Source organism: Protomyctophum parallelum (assembly GCF_964188405.1).
Source record: "Protomyctophum parallelum genome assembly, chromosome: 1".
NCBI lineage: Eukaryota > Metazoa > Chordata > Actinopteri > Myctophiformes > Myctophidae > Protomyctophum > Protomyctophum parallelum.
The window spans coordinates 56,434,429-56,457,799 of record NC_139697.1 but is presented as its reverse complement, the minus strand read 5'-3'; the positions used below and the strand labels follow the sequence as shown (position 1 = coordinate 56,457,799).

Below are 23,371 nucleotides of genomic sequence, written 5' to 3'. Positions count from 1 at the left end.
ATCTCAGCAAGGCAGATGGCTTCTTGGTTAGAGTGGGTGACAATATTATCACACGAAAAGATCAAATTACCTACCTAGGTTCCATCCTGGAGGCCAATCTTTCCGGTGATAAGATGGCCACCAACGTAATCAAAAAAGTCAATCAAAGAACAAGATTCCTTTACAGGATCTCCTCACTGGTCAGCAAAAACACCTTGAAGACCTTAACAGGAGCCCTCGTACAAGGTTTCTTTGACTATGCATCCACCTCTTGGTACCACAGCACCTCAAAGGCCCTTAAAACAAGGCTCCAGACCTCCCAAAACAAACTGGTCAGGCTCCTACTTGGCCTCACCCCCCGAACCCACCTCACCCCTGCCCACTTTGACAGGCTGGGATGGCTTAGGGTCGTCGACAGAGTACAGCATCTTGCAATGGGTCTGGTCCACAAGATTCGATACACCACCAAGATACCCATGTACCTGTCTAAATACTTCCTTAATGTAAACGAAGTCCACACCCACAACACCAGAGGGAGTGCAACAAACCATGTACAACCCAGATTCGGCACAAACAAGGGACTAAATTCTTTTCGCTCCTATGCCACCAAAATGTGGAACGCCCTACCAACAGTCATTAAGACATGTGAATCCCTTGACTCCTTCAAAACCGCTCTCAAAGGGCACCTACGGATGGCTGCAATTCGAAACTGGCCTCTGTAAAATCTGAATCCCCCCCACCCCCCCACCCCATTTTCCCTCACTGTATATTGTATCTTTTCCCTTTTTTGCTTCCCATATGATGAATTTAGCTACATAGAAATGTCTATTTGTATGTCTCTAAATGTTTGTATGTCTTTAAATGTTTTGATGAATTGAACAATGTGGACCCTGTTGTAAACAAGTGTAATGCTTAATTGGGTCGTCCACTCACAGTTGACAGTCTTTGTATTGAGTTTGTGCTTAAAATGTACTGTAAATTCTACAAACTGTTAATAAATATTTCAATCAATCAATCAATATCACCACCGGGCTTTCGTCTGAAACAGACCGTACCCGTACTGGGTTCTACGTTTAGGCGTACAAATATCAGAACCTGTAGTTCTTCAGCAGGCATATTGGCGACACAAGCGCAAGAGGCGCTAGTGGTCACTTTGGGCGCGTTCGGAAATACCGCATCGGAGGCGGAGCGCACTCGCCTATTAGTTTGCATTGCACAGTGCGCTCAGTCGCCTCAGTGCGCTATTTCCGAACGCGCGCCCCAAGGGTGCGCGCTGTGCTTCCGGCAGAAATAGGTGCATTTATTAAAATTGAACAAAGGGTTAGCCGACGGTGCGGTTGCTTTCTTACCAACCAAGTCCAACCAACATTTTGCAGTGAATGTGTTGCTGTCTTCTCACCATAGATAGACTGTAAAAAGCTTCTCACATATATAGAGTAAATCATGTTTACTATTTAGCTATATATACCGTCGTTTCATTTTAAATAAAGAGAATAAGAGATCCACCCCTGGGCCCTGAGTCTACGTAGGTCACGTGATACAGCTTAAACCGGTTGAAAAGAAAGTAACGCACTCTCTCTGGCTGGCTCGCATAAGTCAAATGGCGAGCACGGAAGTGGGTGAGTGAATTCATGATAGTAGATGTGTGGGTCGATAGATGGTTATTATTACATTTCCACTCGCTAACTTCGACTCGTTAGAACATAGTTGATCATGATGTCTAGGAATTACTTTTCACGCCACACAGCGGTACTCAAGCAACGACCTAGATCATGGTCACACATGCAAAGCTGTTCACAGTCTATCCCTGAAACATGACTGATGCGGCTTGGCTGTCACAGCTACAGTACACTACACAGTTCTCTCTGCTCTGGTCCATAGCAGACCAGAGCTAAGTTCTCGGGACAGGACAGCCAGATCATGTACTAATATAATATAGCCGTTTCAAAACTGTATTTCATTCTGGGGGTGCACACACTGACTGCACAGTGACACAACCAAATGACTGTTCTTGGGCTCAGCATCTGCAAAGTTTTAGCCTAGCACACAATTAGCTTGTGGGCTACATCTACAGTTGTTGTCATTTGTCACTCATTTAGCCATGGTTCACGTGTCATAATTACCTATGTTTCAGGGCTATATCTCACCAAACCATACAAACTCCAGTTACTCCACATATTTTCTTTTTATCTCTTGATGGGTAAACAGCTGAAAGACTACACAGTGAAATCCTGAGTGTTAATAACTCTGAGAGATATAGTAACAGTCATGTTGCTGTGTATAACTATGTAATAATAATTACAATGGATATTGTTTCCTGTATGTGTTGAGCATGAACCGCTTCTGAACAATTAACCTAATATTCTGGCGCACCAAATCACCTCTAAATAAAAAAGAACCAATTCACATTCGCTTTTACCCTCGGTTGCCTCGGTGCTTTGAAAATCGTCCATCCATTGCTTGCCTGATACTTTTACTGATTCCCAAACATTTCCATAATTTCCATTGGCTTCTTCTTCCTTGCTGTCTGTCTGTGTCTCTCTGTATCTCTCATACAGAACGCAAGCGAGGCCAGCTCGCTGCTCTGGCCATCGCAGCAGTCGTGATTGTCGTGGGCGTCCCTCTGTGGTGGCGGACCACTGAAACGTACCGTGCATGGCTACCTGTCAGTGAGATCCAGGAATTGGCCAAGCTTCAGGTGTGTGTGTGTGTGTCAGTGAGATCAAAGAATTGGCCAAGCAATACAGTCATGGAATTCTGGGCCCTGTGACAGCATTTGTACAGCCAGAGCAGAGCTGCTGTAAGCGATAGCTTCTCGCTTTCTAGGACAACCCTTTTTTCTTTCCAATGAAAACTGCCAGCCAAGTCTATGGACTTTGAGGAGGATATTACATTGTTTGTTTAGAGCACTTTATAGCCAGCCAACTCTATGGACTTTAATGTTTGTTAGGGCACTTATGATGTAAATTGTTTGCCAGCCAAATCTATGGACTTCAATGTTTGTTCAGGGCACTAATTGACGACGTTAAGTGCCATGTGGCCGATATAAATATTTTTATTTTTTATTTTATCTTAAGGACCCCCAATTTGATAAGATTTTAATCTCTGGCGTCTCTAAGAATGTTTTTTATTGTTATACAATGATTTAGTCTAATACGGTGTGGTGTAATTCCTTTACTGTAGTGTAGATCAATCTTCATATGACCACCGCGCTCTGACTATAGGTGCGCCACCCGTTCAAAACATATCAAAACTAGAAAAAGTGCCCTTCTGGGCACAGGTCTCCACCAGGTTATCCACAGATCCGTGCAGTTAGAGGTAAAAACACTTTTCGGCCAGTTATAGCGCCACCTTGAGGCTGAGTTGAAATTGTTCATGTGGCATTTTGTCCTCGGCCTAGTGGGAATGTGGGTGCACAATTTCACGGAAATCACGCGATGTGTTCATGATTTGCAGCATTTTGTTTGAAACTGAGCACTCCTGTGAACTTTGGAAGCCAATCTTAACCAATCAGGATGGAGTCTGAGAAATCTGAAAGATCCGTTTGGTTGAATGGCTCTAGAGAGACTGTGTACCAATTTGCGTGATGTTTGGATAAAATCTGTAGGTGTGCTGTGCAAAAACTTGTTTTGCACAAAGCGGCCTCCTGCTGGCGCTATAACAGGCCGTTCTGGAAATTATGGGGCAGAGGTTCATCGTTGGCATCCAGGGAGTGTGTGTGCAAAATTTGGCATCGACCGGGTTAACGGTGGCCGAGATTAGCTGCTCACGGACACACACACACACACACACACACACACACGGACACACACACACACACACACACGGACGGACACACGGACGGACGGAGTGCAAAACATACTCTCCCCACATGCCTTCGGCCTGGTGGAGACAATAAAGGGTAGTGGGTCGCAGACTCGCATACACCTTTTAAAGGAACCTACATTCAGTCACACTCCAGTCCACACTGATGTGGAGTGTGACTGAATGTGTCCATTTGTTTCAGATATGAAATAAACTATATTTGAACTGCAGTCTTGGTGTGTGTGACCCACTACCCTTTATTTTGATATTCCTTTACTGTAGATCTGAAAACCCTAATCTGTTTTGCAGCTGCAGCTTAGTGTTGATGTGGAGGTAGTGTTTGCACGTGGAACCCTGACCCCTGAACAGCAGAAGAAGGTTCCATTGACACAAACAGAAGATGAGGAGCACACGGTAGATGGTGAGACTGTCCAGTGTTACTGTAAAGCTTGAATTATATTAAACTGGCATTTTATTATACTGTTATTTTTCATCACTTGTTTTCTAAGTAGAGTAACAAGGTTCAACTCAAGGTTCAATAACGTTCACTCTATTTCATCTAAGGTGAACTGACGATAATGTTAAATTGAATTGCTGTGTGTGGTTGTACTACGAGGTCATCCCATGACATCTCCCCTTAGACACAGTTGTTGTGACTTGTCCTTCTTTGCAGAGGACACAGCTTTAAGGTACAGATATGAGACGAAGTACCGTACAGCTACTATCATGGAGGAAGATTCTTTAAAACAGCCCACTGCTGCAGGTGAGATGTTATATTCAGCTTTCATCTCTGTCTGAATGTATCTTAAAGAGAGGTGAGGAAGGGATGAAAAAGGCAGCAAAAACGGTTAATTTGTGACTTGACTGGGTGTATAAAAAACGATGAATGCCCCTCGGCCCTCATTTGTAAATTGGATGCGTGTGCCTGCCTGTGTCTTGTTCAACAATGGCTGAATGATCAGGCACAGTTTAAGACAAGTATTGCTCATGTGAGTCATGTCATGTCAGTCTATGATCCGCAGTAGGAGGGAGGGCGTGGCACTGGAACTCTGCTATCTGATTTGGATCAGAGAATAAGCAGCAGGCTGCTTTATTAATCCAAGAAGGGAAATTTGTCCTGCATCGGAAATGGACAGATGTTATCCAGACTGCATCAGATGAAAATACTTTAACCCATTCTGAACGGGCACCCATTTTGGTGTCAGCATCATGTTATGCTTTAGCTATTGAAAAATAGCAGATCTACAAGCTCATATTGCGCCACCGAGTGGCGCGATACGAGCTTGTAGGTCTGCTATTTTTGAAAAATCGAAGAGCGACTGACATTTCTAGAATCTGATCTCAGGTCAGAATGGGTTAATCAGACCAGTGTGTGTCCAGCGGAAACCTCGTATGAATCTGATCTCAGGTCAGAATGGGTTAAATTGTGTTTTTATGGCGTTCATTTGATCAAGCCATTACAAGTTGGATAATTGCTGCTCTATTGGAGCTTCAAAATGGTCTTATAATGCCCCACAAAGGCCACAACCTCACTGTCCCACCACGGGCCCAGGCGGTGTCTGCCACTGTCCTGCAAAATCAAAACATGACATGGCAATGTCTACAAACGCTGTTATGCATGTTACTGTTACTCAGAGTGTTGCATTTGTCATTTTGTCATTGATACCACGCCGTCCGCCCAGATATTTTTCAGGAGCACAAGCACGAAAATGCATTGATTAAAAACATCCCTTAAGTTCACACCTCAATAGTTTACAAAGCCTGCTGAATGTCACACCCAGCCTACATTGATATGAATGAGCCTAGATGCTAACATGCATATCAATTGCACATTGTGTGACCTGTAGTGTAGGTGTTAAGCGGCGTGCGCGTGACGTGACGTCTTTAAAACACTGTCCCACCAGAGATAGTTTCACCAATGCAACACTGTTGTTACCGGTACTTCAAAACCAGGCTCTCATGATAAAATTCAACAGGCTTTTTTTCTCTTTTCTTTTCTTTTACATATTACACTTAAACATTTAGTTGTAATTCTAATGGCCCCCAACATGTTTTCAAATGCATACGCAAGCACACCTGAGTTCAGCTAATAACTAAAATAATGCTTGCAACATTTATGGTATAAACCTGGAGCTTCCGCAATGCTTCTGTCTCAATGTGTTTTTACTGGTTAAACTAATAAATAAATAAAATTAATTCATTAATTAAAAAAAAATCAGTTCCCTCATATTTTACTGCCTAACACTCTTTTTTTTTAATGGTAGCGATTCAGGGCTGGAGTCAAGTGTAAACAACCATAAAGGTTTTCTATTGAGACCACTATTTGACTATAATATTTGTTCCTTTTGTTTTCTTTAGAGGCAGATCTCTCTCTGCACATGCTCAGTGAGAACCCATGTGGATCTGTCGTTGTGTATGTCATTCCAGAATCATCATCCTTGCTGCCTGAGGTTAATGTCTTTCGTGTTCTCTCTATTTTTCTGCACTCCAAGGTCTCATACCTTTTCATGGACATTTCATTTCCAGCTAGTTTTCTTTGCATTCCCTCTTCATCAAGACATTTTCTTAGTCATTAGTTTAATTTATTCTTTGTGTAACATTACTCTTGTGTGTTGTCTGTATGTGCCTGTCGGCCAATACTCTCAGGATGTGGCGGTGTACATTGGTCATCGGCGGACAGCCGTGCTTCGTATCGGTGCAGATATGAGAGTGGGCAAGACTCTGCCACAGCTCCTCACGCACCTTCAGCCGCGGGTCAAGCAGGTGCTGCAGGTTATGTCTTTCAGCCACGCTGACATCACCGCCGCACTTAGTGACAGAGTCCGTCTCAGCCCAGGCAACAAGGAGAGCATGGCTGGTAGCATGAGAGCCTTCAAGTCCAGCCCAGGTTAGACTTTGTTTGCATCTTAATCTCTCCCAATGAACATGGCGTTGTTGATTCAACAATAACAATAAATATTTAACACGGCAAACCATGCTGAAACCCCAATCTGCAACCCATCGACAAAAAAAGAGATCGGATGTTGGCCGTTCACTCTCCTAGCACTACACTTCCGAAAGTCTTTACTCTACACATTGTAACAGGAGTTGCCGACAAATTCAGCTGTGGACTGGAGCTCTGAATCTGTCTTGAGATATTAAGCAATGCCTAACTTTAATCACAATTAAACACAGCCTAACGCCCTACCTATTAGAAAACAAAAACATGATCTTTTGATGATGTGCGGAAATTAATCAAATTTCACATTTAATTTCTTACATCTATTTTGTCGTCATGTTTCAGGCTATGAGATCACTTTCAGCCTGTTGAACCCGGACCCAAAGTCGCACAACCTACAATGGGACATAGAGGGCGCTGTGCAGAGCTACATCCAGCCTTTGCTTACAAAACTGGCCCCTGTGGCCAACTTTAGCATAGACTCTCAGGTAAAGTCACTGTGGGCATTTTGTCCCTAAAGATTCCCATCCCTTGTTTGTGCATGTGTGTTTGCAAAGAATAATTTGCAGAGTGAAAATATACTCCCTATACCTGCTATACCTGTTCTCCATACAGATTTTGTACTACGCTGTGCTGGGGGTAAACTCTCGCTTTGACAGCAGCCTCAATGCCTACACTCTCAACGCTGACAGCCTCGCACATGTCATCAACCCCGTGGAAGCTAGGCTAGGTACGAGAGAAAAGAAAACTATGGGCTGCACAGTTCTAGCGAACATGATTGTCCTGTTTTGCTATAGATGTTGAAATAACTGATGAGCAAAGTGGTATATGGTCAGTGGTTCCATCACTTAAGAGATTTCACACATTTTCTAAAATAGCAAAAATATCTAATCTAAGCTTGTAGATCAGCTATTTCACTTTTTATTTTGGTAAGGTGTAATGTATGAGTGGTTAAACATGAATAAATAGAAATACATTTTTACACATTTTGACACGTGTTATAGAGGCTGTTTTACATAGATTTGAAAGATTGAAAACCACTGATGTGATTGAGGGTGATTTATGTTTTGTGTCCAGGTTCAAGTGCTGCATCTTCCAACCCAGTCCTGAACTTTCTGCTGTACGTCCCTGACGCTCACCACTCTCCACTTTACATCCAAGGCCACAGGAAGCAGCATGTACCTTCCAATGCATTTCACTCACCACGGTGGGGCGGTATCATGGTAAGATCAACTCTGTTCTAAGGATCAGGTTTTTTGTAAATGTCTGCTCTGTGGGTGGAATAAACCCAGTCTTCTTAAAGTATGTGTGATGTGTGTAGCTGCAAATTAGGCAGACCTTGTTCAACCTTCAGTGTAAAATGATATATTTTCTTAATAGGTCTATAACGTCAATGATAACTACGGGCCAGAGACTGACTTTCCTGTAAACATCAACATTAACATGGCTGAAGTCATGGGAGTCTTCCTCGCACAACTTCGGTAAGAAATTTGGAGAGTGGCCTGGCTCAGCGGTCCAGGCACCTTGGCCGGTAGCCCGAGTCTGGCATTGTGCCGCAGGTTCGACTCCCGATCCCGACGGCCTTTACTGCATGTCACTCCCCCATTTCCTGTCAGCTTTGTAAAAAAAAGCCCTCTATAAAAAAATATAAAATAAAGGCGAAAGCCGCAAATTTGGAGTTTGTACTACCACAAATCAATAACAAATTCAATGCACAGGCATTTGAAGATGAAACATCTGGGACATGCTTAAAAGACACTTCACAAATAGCTGGCCATTACTAGTGTCACTTTGAAGTCACGTTTTTTCTTTTTTTTTTTATATTTTTGGGGCTTTTGCCTTTATTGATAGATGATGTGCAAGAAAGCCTTATAGAACTTTCCTCTGCCCTGTTCCCCCAGGCTTATGTTGGGTGTGAAGTCATCTAACTCTCCCCCTGGCTTCCTGGTGGCACCATGTGACAATGCAGGATTGGCTGACTGGGAGCTTGATCGCCTCATGTGGAGTCGTAGTGTGGAGAATATTGCTACGGCAACTACCACCATCACCTCCCTGTCACAGCTCCTCGACCAGATAGGCAACATTGTCATCAATGACAACATTGCCCAGCAAGTAAGCTGTGTTATATTAATTTACTTTGTTTGGTTTTATGTATAAGGTTGTTATATTAAAAAATATTAACTTTTTCATCAGGCGTGCTACATTCTTTATGGGCACTACAGATGGGTTTCTTGTTTACAAACCTTGAGTCTGCAGGTGCTGGTTTCATGTGATCAATTCTCAACAGATCCCCAAACCTGTTGTTTTGGGGAGCACTGGTTTCAGTTCAGTCAACCCCTCTTGTGTGTTGGCTGGTGAGACGCAGACGCACCCTAATGAGACAGATATACTGTATACTTCACCCTGCCAACAGTGTTGCACACAGAGAACAGCTGACATACAATCTCAGCTTGGAGGTCTGCTGTTCTCGGCCATTCAATGCACGCAACACCTCGATGAACAAAGCAGATTCTGACTATATAAAGTTTAATGCCAGTAATATACAGTATACACGGAAAGTGAAATGGCTGTATTGATATTCTATTTTAGTTCTCTAGAGCCAGGATTTCACACAATTTCTTATTTGATTGTTGTTCCTATTGTGCAGGTATCCAGCGCTGTCACTGCTCTACAGTTGGCTGTGGGTGAGCTGGAGGCAGGGAACCTGGGCTTTGCTCTGCAGTACAGTAAAGAAGCTATCCTTGCTTCAGAGAGAGCTTTTTTCGACCCCTCCCTCCTCCATCTTCTCTACTTCCCTGATGACCAGAAGTTTGCCATCTACATACCACTGTTCCTGCCCATGTGTGTCCCTATTCTGCTGTCACTTCTCAAAATGGCATCTGAGGCCAGGCAGCGACGCAAGGATAGGAATGCCAAGAAGGACTGAGGAACTGAGGAACATTCCGGCATGAAGTACTCAAGTGTTCCGATGTGTGATGCCTTACAGAGGATTGTAATGTTATGTTTGTCATCAACACTACATCATAACGGTCCTTGAAGACTGGTTGAAGAATGTTTTTGTTTGGGGTTTTTTGGGAGGGGGGGGGGTTGCTGAATAATGCTGCTAAAAATCCGAAAAATGTGTGCAGGGATTCTGAATTCAAAACATGTCACAAGTTAAACTTATTAGTTGTGTTATGGAAGTATTATGTCCATCCGGAAGGTGAATGTATCTTAGAAGTTTATTCAGAAGAACAGCATCAAGCAAACGGCATATCTCAATCTATAAGGCTTGGCCTGCATCTCTCAGTATTCTCTCCCTCAGCACAGCCCTCTCTCGTGGTCTCCTCCCCACCAGACTGCAGGTCCACAGATAAACATGCTGAGACAGGAACTCCCTAGCCAGGCCCAGCAGGGACTCATAACAAACAATAGGTGTGACATTGTCTTTTACATACAGCTTGATCAAAGGGTTGATTGGATTGAGACAGGCCTTCCAGCCACATACATTCATGAAATGACATTAGGTCAATATATGACAGTCCAATATTGCCATAACACTTGTGAATGGCCTTTTGTTAGTACAGTGGTTCTAAACTGGGTGTGCACTGGGACCTGAATGTTATGTTGGCCAAGAAGGCTCAATATATGTAAGGAATGAGTGACTGAGATGGTTATTGAACACAAACCAATAAGATGAAGCACGACTGTTGTGTCAAGTCATAGAAAATAGTATTAAGTAGTTACTTAATTAATGTACAGGCTAGGATACAGTACACATTTTTGCTGCCATGGCAATGTAATTGGGCAGCAGAGAGAGAGAGAGACTTACAGCATGCAGAGGATTGTGGTATTTATTGAAGGTAAAATGCATTATTTAGGATGGTTCTGTGGGATATTTTTTTCTTTAAAGGAATGGATGGATGTATTTATTATGTTTTCTTGAATGACTACTGTGGATATTGCACTGTTAACATTTGAATGGTTGTCAATTTAACATTTTTATATTTGTTCAATACATTTAAATTGTAAACAAACTGCTGTTTCTCTGACATTTTTTATGCTGGTGACAACAAGCCAAGTAACAAACACCATACATGTGCATTTATTTATAGTACTTTAGGCCTACATAACAGGATTATGGCACAACACAACAGCCAGCCACTCTGAAAAAGTAATTATAGCCAGGATTGTTTCTATATCAGAAAACTTTAAAATATGCAATTTAGACCTAAATGCACTCTAGGCTATGTCGACTCCTCTTGTGACTGAACATAACAGACAGTAGTATGGTATATAAGTTTGCACTCTGCTCCCTGCCCCTTGTACCCTCTTTTGATAGGGCCGATCTTTTAGCAATACGGCTTATCCCGGAGGTACGCGAGCAGGGCGGAGGCGGCAATCCAGTTAGAAATGTCCATGCATTCTGAGAAAACAAACACTGTGTATCAAAAGGAGCGCACCAGGACATTTGCTGCGATGACGTAGTAGGCCCTCTGTTCGTCAAGCTACAGAAGCTAGTAGGTAGGTACCTCCCAACGCGACTGCTTTTCTTTCTTCAGTTTCGTCTTGGCTTTCGTTGGAGATTTTACCATTTGTTTTTTTAACCCCCACCGCGACACATTATTATCATCCGTGTAACGTTAACTAGAGGGTTGTAGATAATTTGGCTGTCCCGAAGGGCAAACCATCGTTATTTATAGCCTTTGCGCGCTAAAAGCAGCAGCTTGATTATCGGCATGTCTGGCGGGGAAGTGATCCGGGGCCCTGCGGGGAACAACGACTGTCGGGTGTACGTGGGGAACCTTCCCCCCGACATCCGCACAAAGGACGTGGAAGATGTTTTCTACAAGTACGGAGCGATCCGAGACATCGACCTGAAAAACGGAAGAGGAGGACCGCCCTTTGCATTCGTGGAGTTCGAGGATCCGAGGTGAATATACCGCGCATAACAGACACTAGCCCCGGTCCAGAGTGTTAGCACCAAGGCTAAACACACTAGCCCTGGCCAAGAGCGTTAGCATTAGCACCAGGGCTAAACACACCAGACCTGGCCTAGCTCTGGTCAATAGCCCTAATGCTTCTATGATTAGAAGCATTAGGGCTATGCACCAGGGCTAAACACACTAGACCTGCTTCAGAGCGTTAGCACCAGGGCTAAACACACTAGACCTGGCCCAGGGCTAAACACATTTAGACCTGGCCCAGAGCGTTAGCACCAGGGCTAAACGCACGTCGCACACACTGGTTCTCCAAGTGGGGTCCTGTCCGTGGAGGGGAGAGTAGTCCGGCGTCTCCGAGTCCGCACAATATTTTAATTAATTAATTTTAATTGATATTTTAATTGTGCACCTTTACGACAACGGCATTACATTTGGCACACCGTTGGAGCATATTGGCCCTGAGGATGGCAGCATTTTTGGCTACAGGCCCAGCGCCATCGCAGATTTAAGCCGCGGTAACCATGGCAGCCATTTTCCAAAATGGCCGCAACGGCGCCGCCGCCGCCACCTGCTCCCATAGATAAGAGTGACTGAGTGAGTGATTTAATTAAATGCACATTGGATTCAGATAGCTTTCCCTTTCATATCGAACAAGGCAAAACATTCAAAATAAACTATTTAAATCAAACTAATTTTGAGACACGAATGTCACCACTGTCAAATATTGACCCAAAGTGTTTGTTTACACAGATGACTGAGTCGTTCAAGGCTGTGTGCATTCATCTGTTGAGCACGTACCCCTCATGGGTTTGGTATAATCAGTGAGTAATGGACGTTTTGTCTTAATAGAGATGCCGAGGACGCCGTTCATGGACGCGATGGATATGACTATGATGGGTACCGCCTGCGTGTCGAGTTTCCTCGAAGCGGAGGACGTGGAGGTGGTGGCCGAGGAGGAGGAGGTGGAGGAGGTGGTGGTGGTGGAATGGGAGGAGGAGCCCCCAGAGGAAGATACGGACCCCCTTCACGGCGTTCAGAGTACAGGGTTATTGTGTCAGGTGGGTGTTGTGTTCTTATCTCTTATCGCAAATCTTGCTGTATTTATCTGTATTTATAGTGTATGAGAACATGCTGTAGGCCTATATTGCAGTTTTTGTTTTGAAAATGTAATGTGGAGAATGTCAAATAAAATGTTACCTAATTTTATTTATAACTAACTTGATAAAACATAATAACAATACATTTTATTTGTTACGCACTTTATATAATTAAAAAGAAAACGAGATGCTAGGAAGAAATGCAATGACAATTTAACCATGTCATTAATGATCACAATTAGTTGCAAAATATAGTATATTTTAGCCATAATTGCATGCTAATCTCTCACCCATTCTTGGTGTCCAGGTCTTCCCCCCAGTGGAAGCTGGCAGGACCTAAAGGACCACATGCGCGAGGCAGGTGATGTATGTTATGCTGACGTGTTCCGTGATGGCTCCGGGGCGGTGGAGTTCGTTCGCAAAGAAGACATGACCTATGCCGTCCGCAAGCTGGATAATACTAAGTTTCGCTCTCATGAGGTAGGTTTGGCTTACAGTCGTAGAGTAACTCGACAAGGAATAACGGGAGGGGGGGGGAAACTATGTTTTGGGATTGGACAGGTAAGACCTTAACTAATTTCCTGCCAAAGACGGGTTTCCCTCGTCCACTCACTGCCATGATAACTGCAATCTTAAGACGCTTTTTACTCTGAATCATTTCGCATTGTAAATGTTTGAAGAGACAAATGGAATGAAGGTGAACACAATACTGATTGTTTTCAGGATGGATGGATATAACAAACCAGTTTATCCTTTCTGAAATGCGCCAAATTGATGTGTATCAGTTTTGTTTCTACTGGATCAACTATTGCAGTGCTTGGCTAGACCAAAACCCTGAATCACTGTGAATTTAGGTATGGTGGATGCCACTACAGAAAAGGTCTTAACTGCATTAGGGTTCCTAATGCAGGCATGGACTGCATTTAGTGTTTGCTATATTGTGACTTTGTTAACCCATTTAGGCCCGACCTCGAAATTAAAAAAAATCTTCTAAATAATTTTAGTTTAGTTTTCTGAAATAAATATTTTCACGATTTTTCAAAAATAGCAGACCTACAAACTTGTAGCTATGAACTTGTAGATCTGCTATTTTTCAATAGCTAAATTACAACATGATGTTTAAAACACCAAAAGGGGTTCCCGCCCAGAATGGGTTAAATATATTTCAATGCACTGAGTTGATATCAAACATTTACTAAAGTCTTTTTGTTTTTGTCAAGTCACTCACTGCTCATCCAATTGCTTTTATTATGTTATCAGCTCTGTATCTGCAGGAATCCCTGGTTTCTTTGAATCTCATGGAATAGCTTTCCTCTTCGTGTTTGTGTGTGTGTGTGTGTGTGTGTGTTTAGGGAGAAACTGCCTACGTTCGTGTGAAAGTGGATGGTCCACGCAGCCCCAGCTACGGCCGCTCTCGTTCTCGCTCCCGCAGCCGGAGCCGGAGCAACAGAGGGTCACGCAGTTACTCGCCACGTCGCAGCAGAGCGTCACCGCGCTACTCCCCCCGTCATTCTCGCTCACGCTCCTAGATATACACGAGACCCTCTGTAAAAAACCAGCCAGCTCAACCCAACAACGCACCTCAGACTGCCAGGAAGAGAGCAAACGTCATGACATTGATTATAAAACAGAGCTCACACCCCCATCTGCTCTGTTAACCCTTTCAGTGTTGTCCTACTGTGGTTTGTTTATTTTTCCATTTCTTTGTTATTTTTCTTTGGCAGGGTTATCTTATTTTTTCCCCGTAGCACCAAATTGGTTTTTATTATTTGAGTATCTGTTCTGTTTGTGGGCCTTTCTTATTTGTCACCCGGCTTCACACCCTCACCTCGAGGTAATGTACACCCACCCCCACCCCTTCTTTCTTTATCTGAAAATTATATCTCTGCTGTCAGGCAGAAATCAGCTATGTCCAAAATATTAACTTATCAGGGGTCCGCATCAAAGTTGGTATGGTGACTATACATTGTCACATACTTGAATGTGTCCTATCACTTAAACCCACATACAGCTCAAGTGGAGTTAGGTGTTTTTTGACCATTAATGACTTTGTCATCCAAATCAATGATGGAAAAAATGATCTCCAGATTTGGAGTTGGGTGGTTTGACTAACAGTGTTGAGGATCAATCAGTCTGTGTGAAAAACAGACCAATTATCCACATTCTATTGGGCAGCGCCCCCAGAGGCAAATTCAAATGAAACAAACGGCAGAAGGTGCTGCTTTTTCCCCGTTTTTGCCGATGGGTTCCCGCTTCCCAGATTGGTGTGTGGGTAAAACCTACGCACAGACGTAAACCGTGTTCAATAGCAATTATAGCACTGATTGCAAAATGGAGATAGTTGAAAAATGGGAGATGGCTGGTTTTTGCCCGATAGCGACGATATGTTTCCTCTGCTGAATCCAGGAGCTTTTTGATGGGTAATGGCACCATGTTGTTTTGGTTGGTTAGTCATTGTATTGCTTTATGTGGAGAGGCTGTTGCTTTTCTTGACCTTGGATTTACTGTTGTACTGTGACCTTCTCGTGTGTCTCTCTGTAGAGATCAGAGGAGCAGTATAGGATTGGATCACAGGAGCAGGAAACACAGTTCATATTAGGATAAACAGGAGGAGGAGGTGTCAAAACTGGAGTCAATGGTATGATGCTGTGGCCTCTAAACTCTGAAATCTACATAATAGGGCTTCCTTGTTTTTCTTTTACGCTCAATATTCGCTTGACAATGCCCGAGTACCATTATTGAATGTTTTCAATAGTAACAGATTTTTGTTTTGCTATTCGCTAGTTGCTGTAGTTACTTCTGCATGCCTCATTTCATATTTCTATAGTTCAATGCACCAGTAAGGCTACTTGGGGCCCTGTGGTTCTGCGCACAGAATTTCCTAATTTTATTGTTTGGAGACCACATCCTTTATCTGGATGTAGTACGTAATACTTTTTGTTTGGAGAAGCAATCGTGTGTTCTGGCTTTGGTTAATGTTTCAACATTCAAAATACAAACTTTTGTTTGTAAGTGATACTCGATAGTGTCCTTTTTTAGATTTTTCCCCCCTCACAAAATATTCAACCTCCTAGATGTATTTACTGATAGATTTTTGTATTATTATTTACTATGTGCGAAGGTGTGATTCTAACTGGCCTCCTTCTCTTTGACTGGTATTCTGAAGGTTTGGACTGGGCTCATTGTCTCTCCATTCCGGAGCCGGATCAGTGGATCAGGATTCAGGATCAGTTCAGGATTAGAATTAGGCTTCAGGATGGATACATGGAACAGGAGCATGGGAGCATTTTACTGGGAGAAGATCCCGACCCCGGCCCAGTCCAGCCCGCATAATGCCCAATAATCCCACCAAATTAACACATTTTATTTAATTGGCGTTTCAAATTACTTTTTTTGTGAATGTGGAACCTCAGAGACATGATGGTGGCATCTGGATGAGCTTTTTTATTTTTTTAAAGAATTTCCCCCCCTTTTTTCTGGTGTTTATTAAAAGAAGGAGCAAAGTTCGGATCAAAACCAGGAGGCGGGCTGGGAGGTGCAGGATGGATCCACGCATAAGGAGAGTGGTAAATAGTGGGTGCACATAATCAGAGGAGGGAGGGAAGAGGGAGGCATGGGGATTTCAAGGGAGTGTGTCATTAATGTGTCTTTTTTCCCCTAGGAGGTTTTTTACATGAGGAAGACGAGTTATTTTTTTCTTGATTCAGATAAGGTGTTGGAAGTGTGTTGATCGGTGTCTTCAATAAAACTTTCAGTCATAGTAATACATGTTTGTGTTTTTCTTATGGCAGTGGAGCTGCTTGGATTTCTAGGTCCATGACATCCATCACACTAGGTTTGAGATTTGACACTATAAACGTATACAATGTTTCCCAACCCTGGTTCTAAAACATCCCTAAAGTACAATACGGCTTGCTGGTGTAACAGGATTCTGCTATTTAAAAAAAATCTTTAAGTTTTGTATGTGGGCCCTAGCACAAAATATCTTCATATGAGTGTGGCCAAATACCTGGTGATTTGGGGGTTTCACAGAAGAAGGAATCTTGTCCGTGACATGCCTGCAATTACATAAAGAGCAAGTGTATATGAAATAAACATGCATATTTATGTATAATGTTAAGTACAAATGTCCACTATTTATGAACAAAAAGGTTAAACCTAGCCTTTTTTCTTTACTTTATCTATGAAATTATGTATTTGTATAATATAGGCTTAGTTAGTAGAGCACAAACCTACGTTAAACACACTATAAAAAGTATTTTTATCATGAGTACTGAGCTCTGGTAGAGGGGGGCGACTAGCACCTCTAGGATTATTTACTATTTTTTACTAATTTTTTTACATTCCAGGTGTGAATGTGAGCTCATAACTATTATTATGAAGTAATATGTTTGGAAATAGGCTCATTTGAGCGTGGGGGGCCAACTTGTTAGTGAAAGTTTAATGTATGCTACTAATGGACTGGACCGAAAACACCAAGGCCCTCGCCTCTACAGGAAGGGACAGCGCAAGCTGTTCATAACTTCATCCTCCAGGCTCAGGTCCTTATGCAACAGGCAGGTGTTTGTAAAGTCTGTACTGACCAACGAGTGTCCTCTTCTTTGCCATGGTTTGATGGGCATTACATCATCACAAGGAACAAACTGAATAAGGCAAGATGATGAGGAAGGCTAGCTTCCGTAATTGGACAACCTGGAGGTGATGGAGAGGATGAGGATGAGGAAGTTATCCTGATGAACCACTCCCACTACCCTCTATTAGTCAGTCCTTTGTTCCAATAGTCATCAGACTCTCTAACCAATTAAGCCCCCATATGTTATGTACCATTCATTGTCAATGGCATTCAATGTTTGTGTAAAGACGCACACTCAAAGCTGGCCATTCATTGTCAATGGCATTCAATGTTTGTGTAAAGACAACATTTGTGTTTTAATACACAAACCCAAGCTCTGGTCCATAGCTCTATGCCTTGCAATGGCATTAGAGCTATGGAATCAGAGCTACACAAACCCTCAAAGCTGGACACATAGGAAATAGAATAATGATGAAACCATTTATGTAGTGAAGCAATTATTCTAGCTTTGTAGAGCCTATATAATATAGGTCGATATTATTAGAATATCAGTGCTTGAAGAATGAGGATCAATGATAAGGATAAGTAGGGATCAATCACTCTCCCTGGGGGCGCAACGGTGCATTCTGGGTGGAAATAAGATGCGGCCGGTGGGCCGCTAGTGGAAAACGCCAGCAGTCGGGCGGCGGCCTGAGTCGAACCAATAACAAAAGCGATGCAATGCAGAAGGCGGAGCAGACCCTTACGTCGCATGTAGCAGCATAAATGAGCAATAAACGAACTGTCAAAGCCTACTCAACACACGCTGAGCTTCATTGATAGACGGTAAGCATGGATGATGATTGCATGGCGGGTGATGTGGGTTCAATGATTGTTAGTTAACCAGAACCCGAGCGAAATTAATTGATGTACGCACTGTTGTTTGCAAGATCATTGAATTGGCTTACAATTTGTAGGCGTTCACAAAGTTGAATGATTCTCATGAGCCAGCGTCTAAACTTGTAGAGTGTATTGCTTTATCTTATCTACTAATGGGCTTTGTTGCAATGTCATGCTCCCACAGTTGGAACTGTTTTAACTGTATGATTTACTTGTCGGGAGAGTCGTATAATTATCCACGTAAGTTATGTCTATGCGAATGGGCAGGTGTTTCGGACAGCGAGGCCTTTAAGCACATTCCTCCCAGGTTCATCATCGGCTTTATTCGGCTATGTCAGTGTTTCTCAAACCTTTTAATTTCAAATACCCCCCAATTTGATATGCATAGGCCACGGATGCCCAATTGGATACAAATTTGGTTTATCTCTGGGACTCCAATGGCCCAATCTACACTATAAAATGATCAGTATTTAATTCTAAGAAAGTACAGATCCAAGTGGTTCCACTTGTACAGGGACCCAGCTTAATTATTTAGCTGGGGACCTGGTGGCCCCCAGACCCCACACTGAGACCCAGTGATGTTGTGTATTTATTTAGTACTTTAGTTAAGGGCCTTACTGACAACCACATTGGACTTTACAGGACATGCTGGCTAATGAGTGCGTGCAAAGTTGAAATTATGCTCACACACAGAACAGAGGGGGACACTGGCCCAAGGAGCAAGGGAATGGACTCTTGAGTTGTTTGTCTTCTTTCCTTAAACATGAGCTTCTGGGGAAACTATTGCATATATTTTTTAAGATATTTCTTTGCGGCTTACGCCTTTTATTGTTTTTTAACTATTGCATTTTTAATCTGATAACATAATCGGTGCTTCATCATTGTTCTTGACTTCATGGGCTTGTCATACCTGAGAGTGAGACAAACTTATAGGTTCAGTGATGTAAATAGGTTTTCAATGTAATGGGTCCCAGGGGTGGTCTTTACCGTCTTTTAGATGGGTCCCATGGACATTTTATGAGTCCCGCTTCAACGACGTTGGGAGTCATATTTTGTCATTTTTACAAATTGCAGCATTTAACTCCCATTTCATCTTTTATGGTTGTATTCATGTAGAAATAAACACAATTCTAAATCTGACAATTGCAAAGAGTTATGCAAACAACAGTGCAAAGTATATGCAAACAAAGTGAATTAAATGGAACGAAATTACAGTACAGTACTGAGTACAGTAGTGCGTCCATGGATCCATTATCAATAATCTGTGTTTTAGGATGTAAAATGTACCCTATTAGCATCACTAGTTCACAATGGGATGGTGTTCTCTTTTGTAGAGTAACGTATGAGCTAATTCTCTTGTGCTTTAACTACATAAACCCCAGCATCTGTATTCTGGTAAACTGCTGAAAGTACAGTATGGGGTTAAGAAGTGGTTCATTTCAATTCCCAATACTATTTTAAGTTAACCGCTGCTTGGTACATCACAAAGGGGAGTTAACACATCACCCCACTACAACTGACAGCTCATGGAATTCACATTACATTTCGTTCATCACTTTGCTGGTGAACTATCCACAATACTACCATTTGTAGAAATTGTTTACATAATAACCAATTGTTTGCTTGTGTGTAGGTAATTGACGGTGTTCCTTTGCAATGCTTAAATTAGCTGGGGATTTGGACTCAAATGTGTTCAAACTAGGAGTTGACTCCAGTGCTTTGTACTGTTGTCAATATGGCTGGCAAAGAAGAGGGCTCCATTCCATCTCCTACAGATGATCAATTCTGTTGAGTTCTCTAAAGTAGAATTTGCTGCCATACCTTGTAAGCAAACCTTGGTGTGTACTGTATTATCCTGCTGGGAGAAAGAGAATGCATTTGTAGATGAATTAACCGTTGCCATGGTGTGATACTTGCAGCGTACATGACTGTTTCCATCAAGTGGTTCAATGAGTGCCAGAAAAACGGATACATTCTTATGGATTCTGGATTCATTTAACACAAATTACAATGACTGTGTTAAATCCCTTTAACAGCATTTGAGAATTTGTGAAATTCGAAACCTTCTACCCCTACGTTTGCAACTGCTGATTATTGTAGGTTTATTATATTATCTGTCTTTATTTATTTTACTATGATTTGCCTCAAGCTGCTGTCACGTTTATTCACCCCCATTATCCTGTCTCTTTATCTGTACTTCTGTAGCGATCATGAGTGACAGGAAGGCAGTGATAAAGAATGCAGACATGTCTGAGGACATGCAGCAAGATGCAGTGGACTGTGCTACACAGGCCATGGAGAAGTATAACATCGAGAAGGACATTGCTGCCTATATCAAAAAGGTACCCGGGACAAAGAGTTCAGCATTATTAAAGGAATGCTCTGCAACATCTTGATTGCATGCAATTCCGTCTGAGAAAATGTAGTCGTCGTCCCGTGAATACAGACAGACATTTGCTGTCACTTCACGTAACAGCAAAGGACTCATAAGTCTTCGTAGTCAAACAGTTTACAAGACTATTGTTTCTACAGAAGGGAAATTGTCTGTCTGTAGTTTTCATGTGACTACGTCACTGTGTGGACAATATGTGGTGCCTTTTGATTGGCGGCTTCTGTGATGAAGAGTGTGTATTGACTGACTGTGGGGGGGGGGGGGGGGGGGGGACTGTTGGTTTATATACACTTGTATAATGCCCTCTAGTGTAATATAATCTACATTGTTTTTTGTTCCTTCAGGAGTTTGACAAGAAGTACAACCCCACATGGCATTGCATTGTGGGAAGGAACTTTGGCAGCTATGTGACACATGAGACAAAGCACTTCATTTACTTCTACCTGGGTCAAGTGGCTATTCTCCTCTTCAAGTCTGGCTGAAACCAACACATGCCTTGTTAACCCCACTTTTATTTCCAACCCCAACATGCCTGACCCAATGCTATGTTTGCCCAAGCTTTTTTTCTTTTCAGATCGTCTGCTTTAGCCCCCCTTCCCGCCACACTCCCTCTGCCTTACCTTTTGTTTTCAATCTCCCCCTTTTTATTTTTCTACCCACCACACTAACAACGATGGTGGATGGAGCGGTGCTCCTGTTTGGACTGTGATACAGATGGCTAGGGGCCATTCTCATGCACATGCACACACCCACATACACTCAACACGACACAGACAATACACTCACTCACTCACTCACTCACTCATTCAGAATGCTCATTGTTCTAGCATAATACTGACTCATACTTTCCAAACATTATTTGGCTGTGCACTGATGCATGGACCTTGTACATTAGTTCATATGTATACGTTGTATGATACATTGTTTTTCATGGAAATGCCTAGCAACAGGAGATTTTTGTTAAAATGCCTAAGTTTCTGTATGGTTATCGCACAGTTTGTGTAAAAATGTCTTTACTGATGCTTATAATGAATAAAGAGTAGTATGCCAAAGGATTAAACGACTTGTGCTATCTTGAATATTGATCTGAACATTGTGATGCTCTGAACATTTAAACGGGCATGTAAGCTACAATTAAAAGACATGCAAACTCTATTATGTCAGGCATGTGGCATGGTATACAGCTTGCTAGGCATAGGCTAGATACAGAAATAGCCCATCCTCTTAAAGACATTTTGTGAGGCTGCCAATTCAAAAAAGTAGAAAATTGCCTCTTCACTTAATGGACAAATCCCTCCCACGGTCCCACCTGTTTAGTCTGACTGCTTTTTTCTAGTGCTGCCATTTCAGATTTCAGAAGTTCTTGAGTTGAGATCAGCATAGAGCATGGGTTTTCAACAGGTGGTCCGTGGACCACTGGTGGTCCGTGAAGGTATTGCATGTGGACCCTGACCATGCATTTAGTAATGTAGGAAAGTGAAGATTTGTATTTTAATTTATTGTATTGACCGCAAGTTGAGAAACAATGCAGTAAATGACATGATGACGCGTCAATGTTGTCAGTTACTGGGAAGTCAGACGTCAAGAACTTCCACAGAAAAGGGAAAGGGAAACTGATTGACTGGTTGAGTCACCAGTATAAGGAAATGCCCATAATTAATTGCATGGGTCTGCTTACTCATACATACAGTAAGTTACAATAGCAACATGATTTTAATATGGAAGATTAATTTCCCTCCCACACAACGCCCATATCCCCCCTCCCAACACAACAGTGGTCCCCAAGTTGATTCTCAGTCAGGGTGGTGGTCCCTGGTTCATAATCAGTTGAAAACCCCTGGCATAGAGCATATGTCATGTTTAGCTCTACACTATATGACAAAGTCAGACACTTCACACTAGACGGTAGACACTAATTATTTGTTTGTTCCAGTAAATGGAAACCTTAATGCTACAGGCTTAAAATTCTAAACCTAGACAATTGTGTCCTTGCAGTTTAGTGGAAACCGTTTATGGAATTATGTCCGTTTCATGTTTCAGAATGACAATCCCTGCACCCCGTGCCCCCATGCTCCCCAACAATTTGGCAACAACTGTTTTGCTGAGGTGAGTGAGGAACAACTTGAAGGAAGTTCAAGTCATGGTTCACATGACGCTCGTACTTCATGACAGTCATGTTTCAGGGCTACAACTTGACCAGCCTGCAGTGCACAGAGCCCTGGTTTTAACCCTATTGAATACCTCTGGAATTAGAACAGCAAATGCTAGCCAGGCCTAATAGCCCACTCACTAATGAATGCTCTTGTGGCTGAATGGAAGAAAATAACTGCAATGTTTCAACTAGTGAAAAGCTATCCCAGAATTTAAAAAAAGAAAATCGTGATTTTGTAATTCGTTGTTTTGAATGCTGTTTATCATTAAATAAATCAAAAGAAGCTATCCCAGAATAGTGGAGAATGTAGCAGCAAAGGGGGACCAACACCATGATGTCTGGTGTTGTCATGTTCTCCACGCACATGTCTCAACTGAATCAACACCATGACTCTTAAGGGACCGTGGGTGGTCTACCCAAATCACTACAAAATCCATCGTGCATACAATTTTATATTGTTACAAATACAAATGTGTCTGCTCGTTGTTTTGTTTCTTCACTTCCCATTTCATTTGTTTACCCCGTATCCTGGGTGAAATTAGCCTCGGTCCCAGGCTTACTTATCTGCGAAAAGAAAAGGGGTGAAATTGGTATCCTGACCTGAATTTTTTTCCCCCGTCTATAAATAGAGTTGG

General features: G+C 42.5%; 3 protein-coding genes across 4 annotated transcripts; all 3 read left to right on the top strand.

Annotated features, from left to right (window-relative positions):
• Positions 1-1,579: 1,579 nt before the first annotated feature.
• On the top strand, positions 1,580-10,730 carry pigs (phosphatidylinositol glycan anchor biosynthesis, class S; the record flags this gene model as incomplete). The annotated part of the gene is made up of 12 exons (XM_083791029.1): positions 1,580-1,598; positions 2,538-2,677; positions 4,093-4,204; positions 4,457-4,546; positions 6,142-6,233; positions 6,430-6,670; positions 7,067-7,209; positions 7,337-7,451; positions 7,799-7,944; positions 8,102-8,202; positions 8,623-8,833; positions 9,369-10,730. 12 exons carry the CDS (start codon positions 1,580-1,582, stop codon positions 9,645-9,647), a joined length of 1,689 nt encoding a protein of 562 aa, XP_083647155.1. The 3' UTR covers positions 9,648-10,730.
• Positions 10,731-10,789: 59 nt separating this feature from the next.
• On the top strand, positions 10,790-16,504 carry srsf1b (serine and arginine rich splicing factor 1b). Of its 2 annotated transcripts, XR_014569934.1 has the most exons (5): positions 10,790-11,633; positions 12,493-12,701; positions 13,048-13,220; positions 14,093-15,378; positions 15,907-16,504. XR_014569934.1 is itself a non-coding variant. In XM_083776215.1 (4 exons), exons 1-4 carry the CDS (start codon positions 11,440-11,442, stop codon positions 14,267-14,269), a joined length of 753 nt encoding a protein of 250 aa, XP_083632341.1. In that variant the 5' UTR covers positions 10,790-11,439; the 3' UTR covers positions 14,270-16,504. The 2 variants fall into 2 exon arrangements, 1 of the variants encoding a protein (XP_083632341.1); XM_083776215.1 differs by having other exon boundaries at positions 14,093-16,504.
• A 1,510-nt stretch (positions 16,505-18,014) lies between these two features.
• dynll2b (dynein, light chain, LC8-type 2b) lies at positions 18,015-21,634 on the top strand. The gene is made up of 3 exons (XM_083784347.1): positions 18,015-18,138; positions 20,398-20,534; positions 20,929-21,634. Exons 2-3 carry the CDS (start codon positions 20,403-20,405, stop codon positions 21,064-21,066), a joined length of 270 nt encoding a protein of 89 aa, XP_083640473.1. The 5' UTR covers positions 18,015-18,138; positions 20,398-20,402; the 3' UTR covers positions 21,067-21,634.
• The last annotated feature ends 1,737 nt before the right edge of the window (positions 21,635-23,371 follow it).

Coding starts and splice junctions, on each gene's coding strand:
- srsf1b (XM_083776215.1), top strand. CDS start 11,440: ATGTCTGGCGGGGAAGTGATCCGGGGCCCTGCGGGGAACAACGACTGT. Junction 12,702..13,047: donor GTACAGGGTTATTGTGTCAG/GTGGGTGTTGTG, acceptor CTTGGTGTCCAG/GTCTTCCCCCCAGTGGAAGC. Junction 13,221..14,092: donor CTAAGTTTCGCTCTCATGAG/GTAGGTTTGGCT, acceptor GTGTGTGTTTAG/GGAGAAACTGCCTACGTTCG.
- dynll2b (XM_083784347.1), top strand. CDS start 20,403: ATGAGTGACAGGAAGGCAGTGATAAAGAATGCAGACATGTCTGAGGAC. Junction 20,535..20,928: donor TTGCTGCCTATATCAAAAAG/GTACCCGGGACA, acceptor TTGTTCCTTCAG/GAGTTTGACAAGAAGTACAA.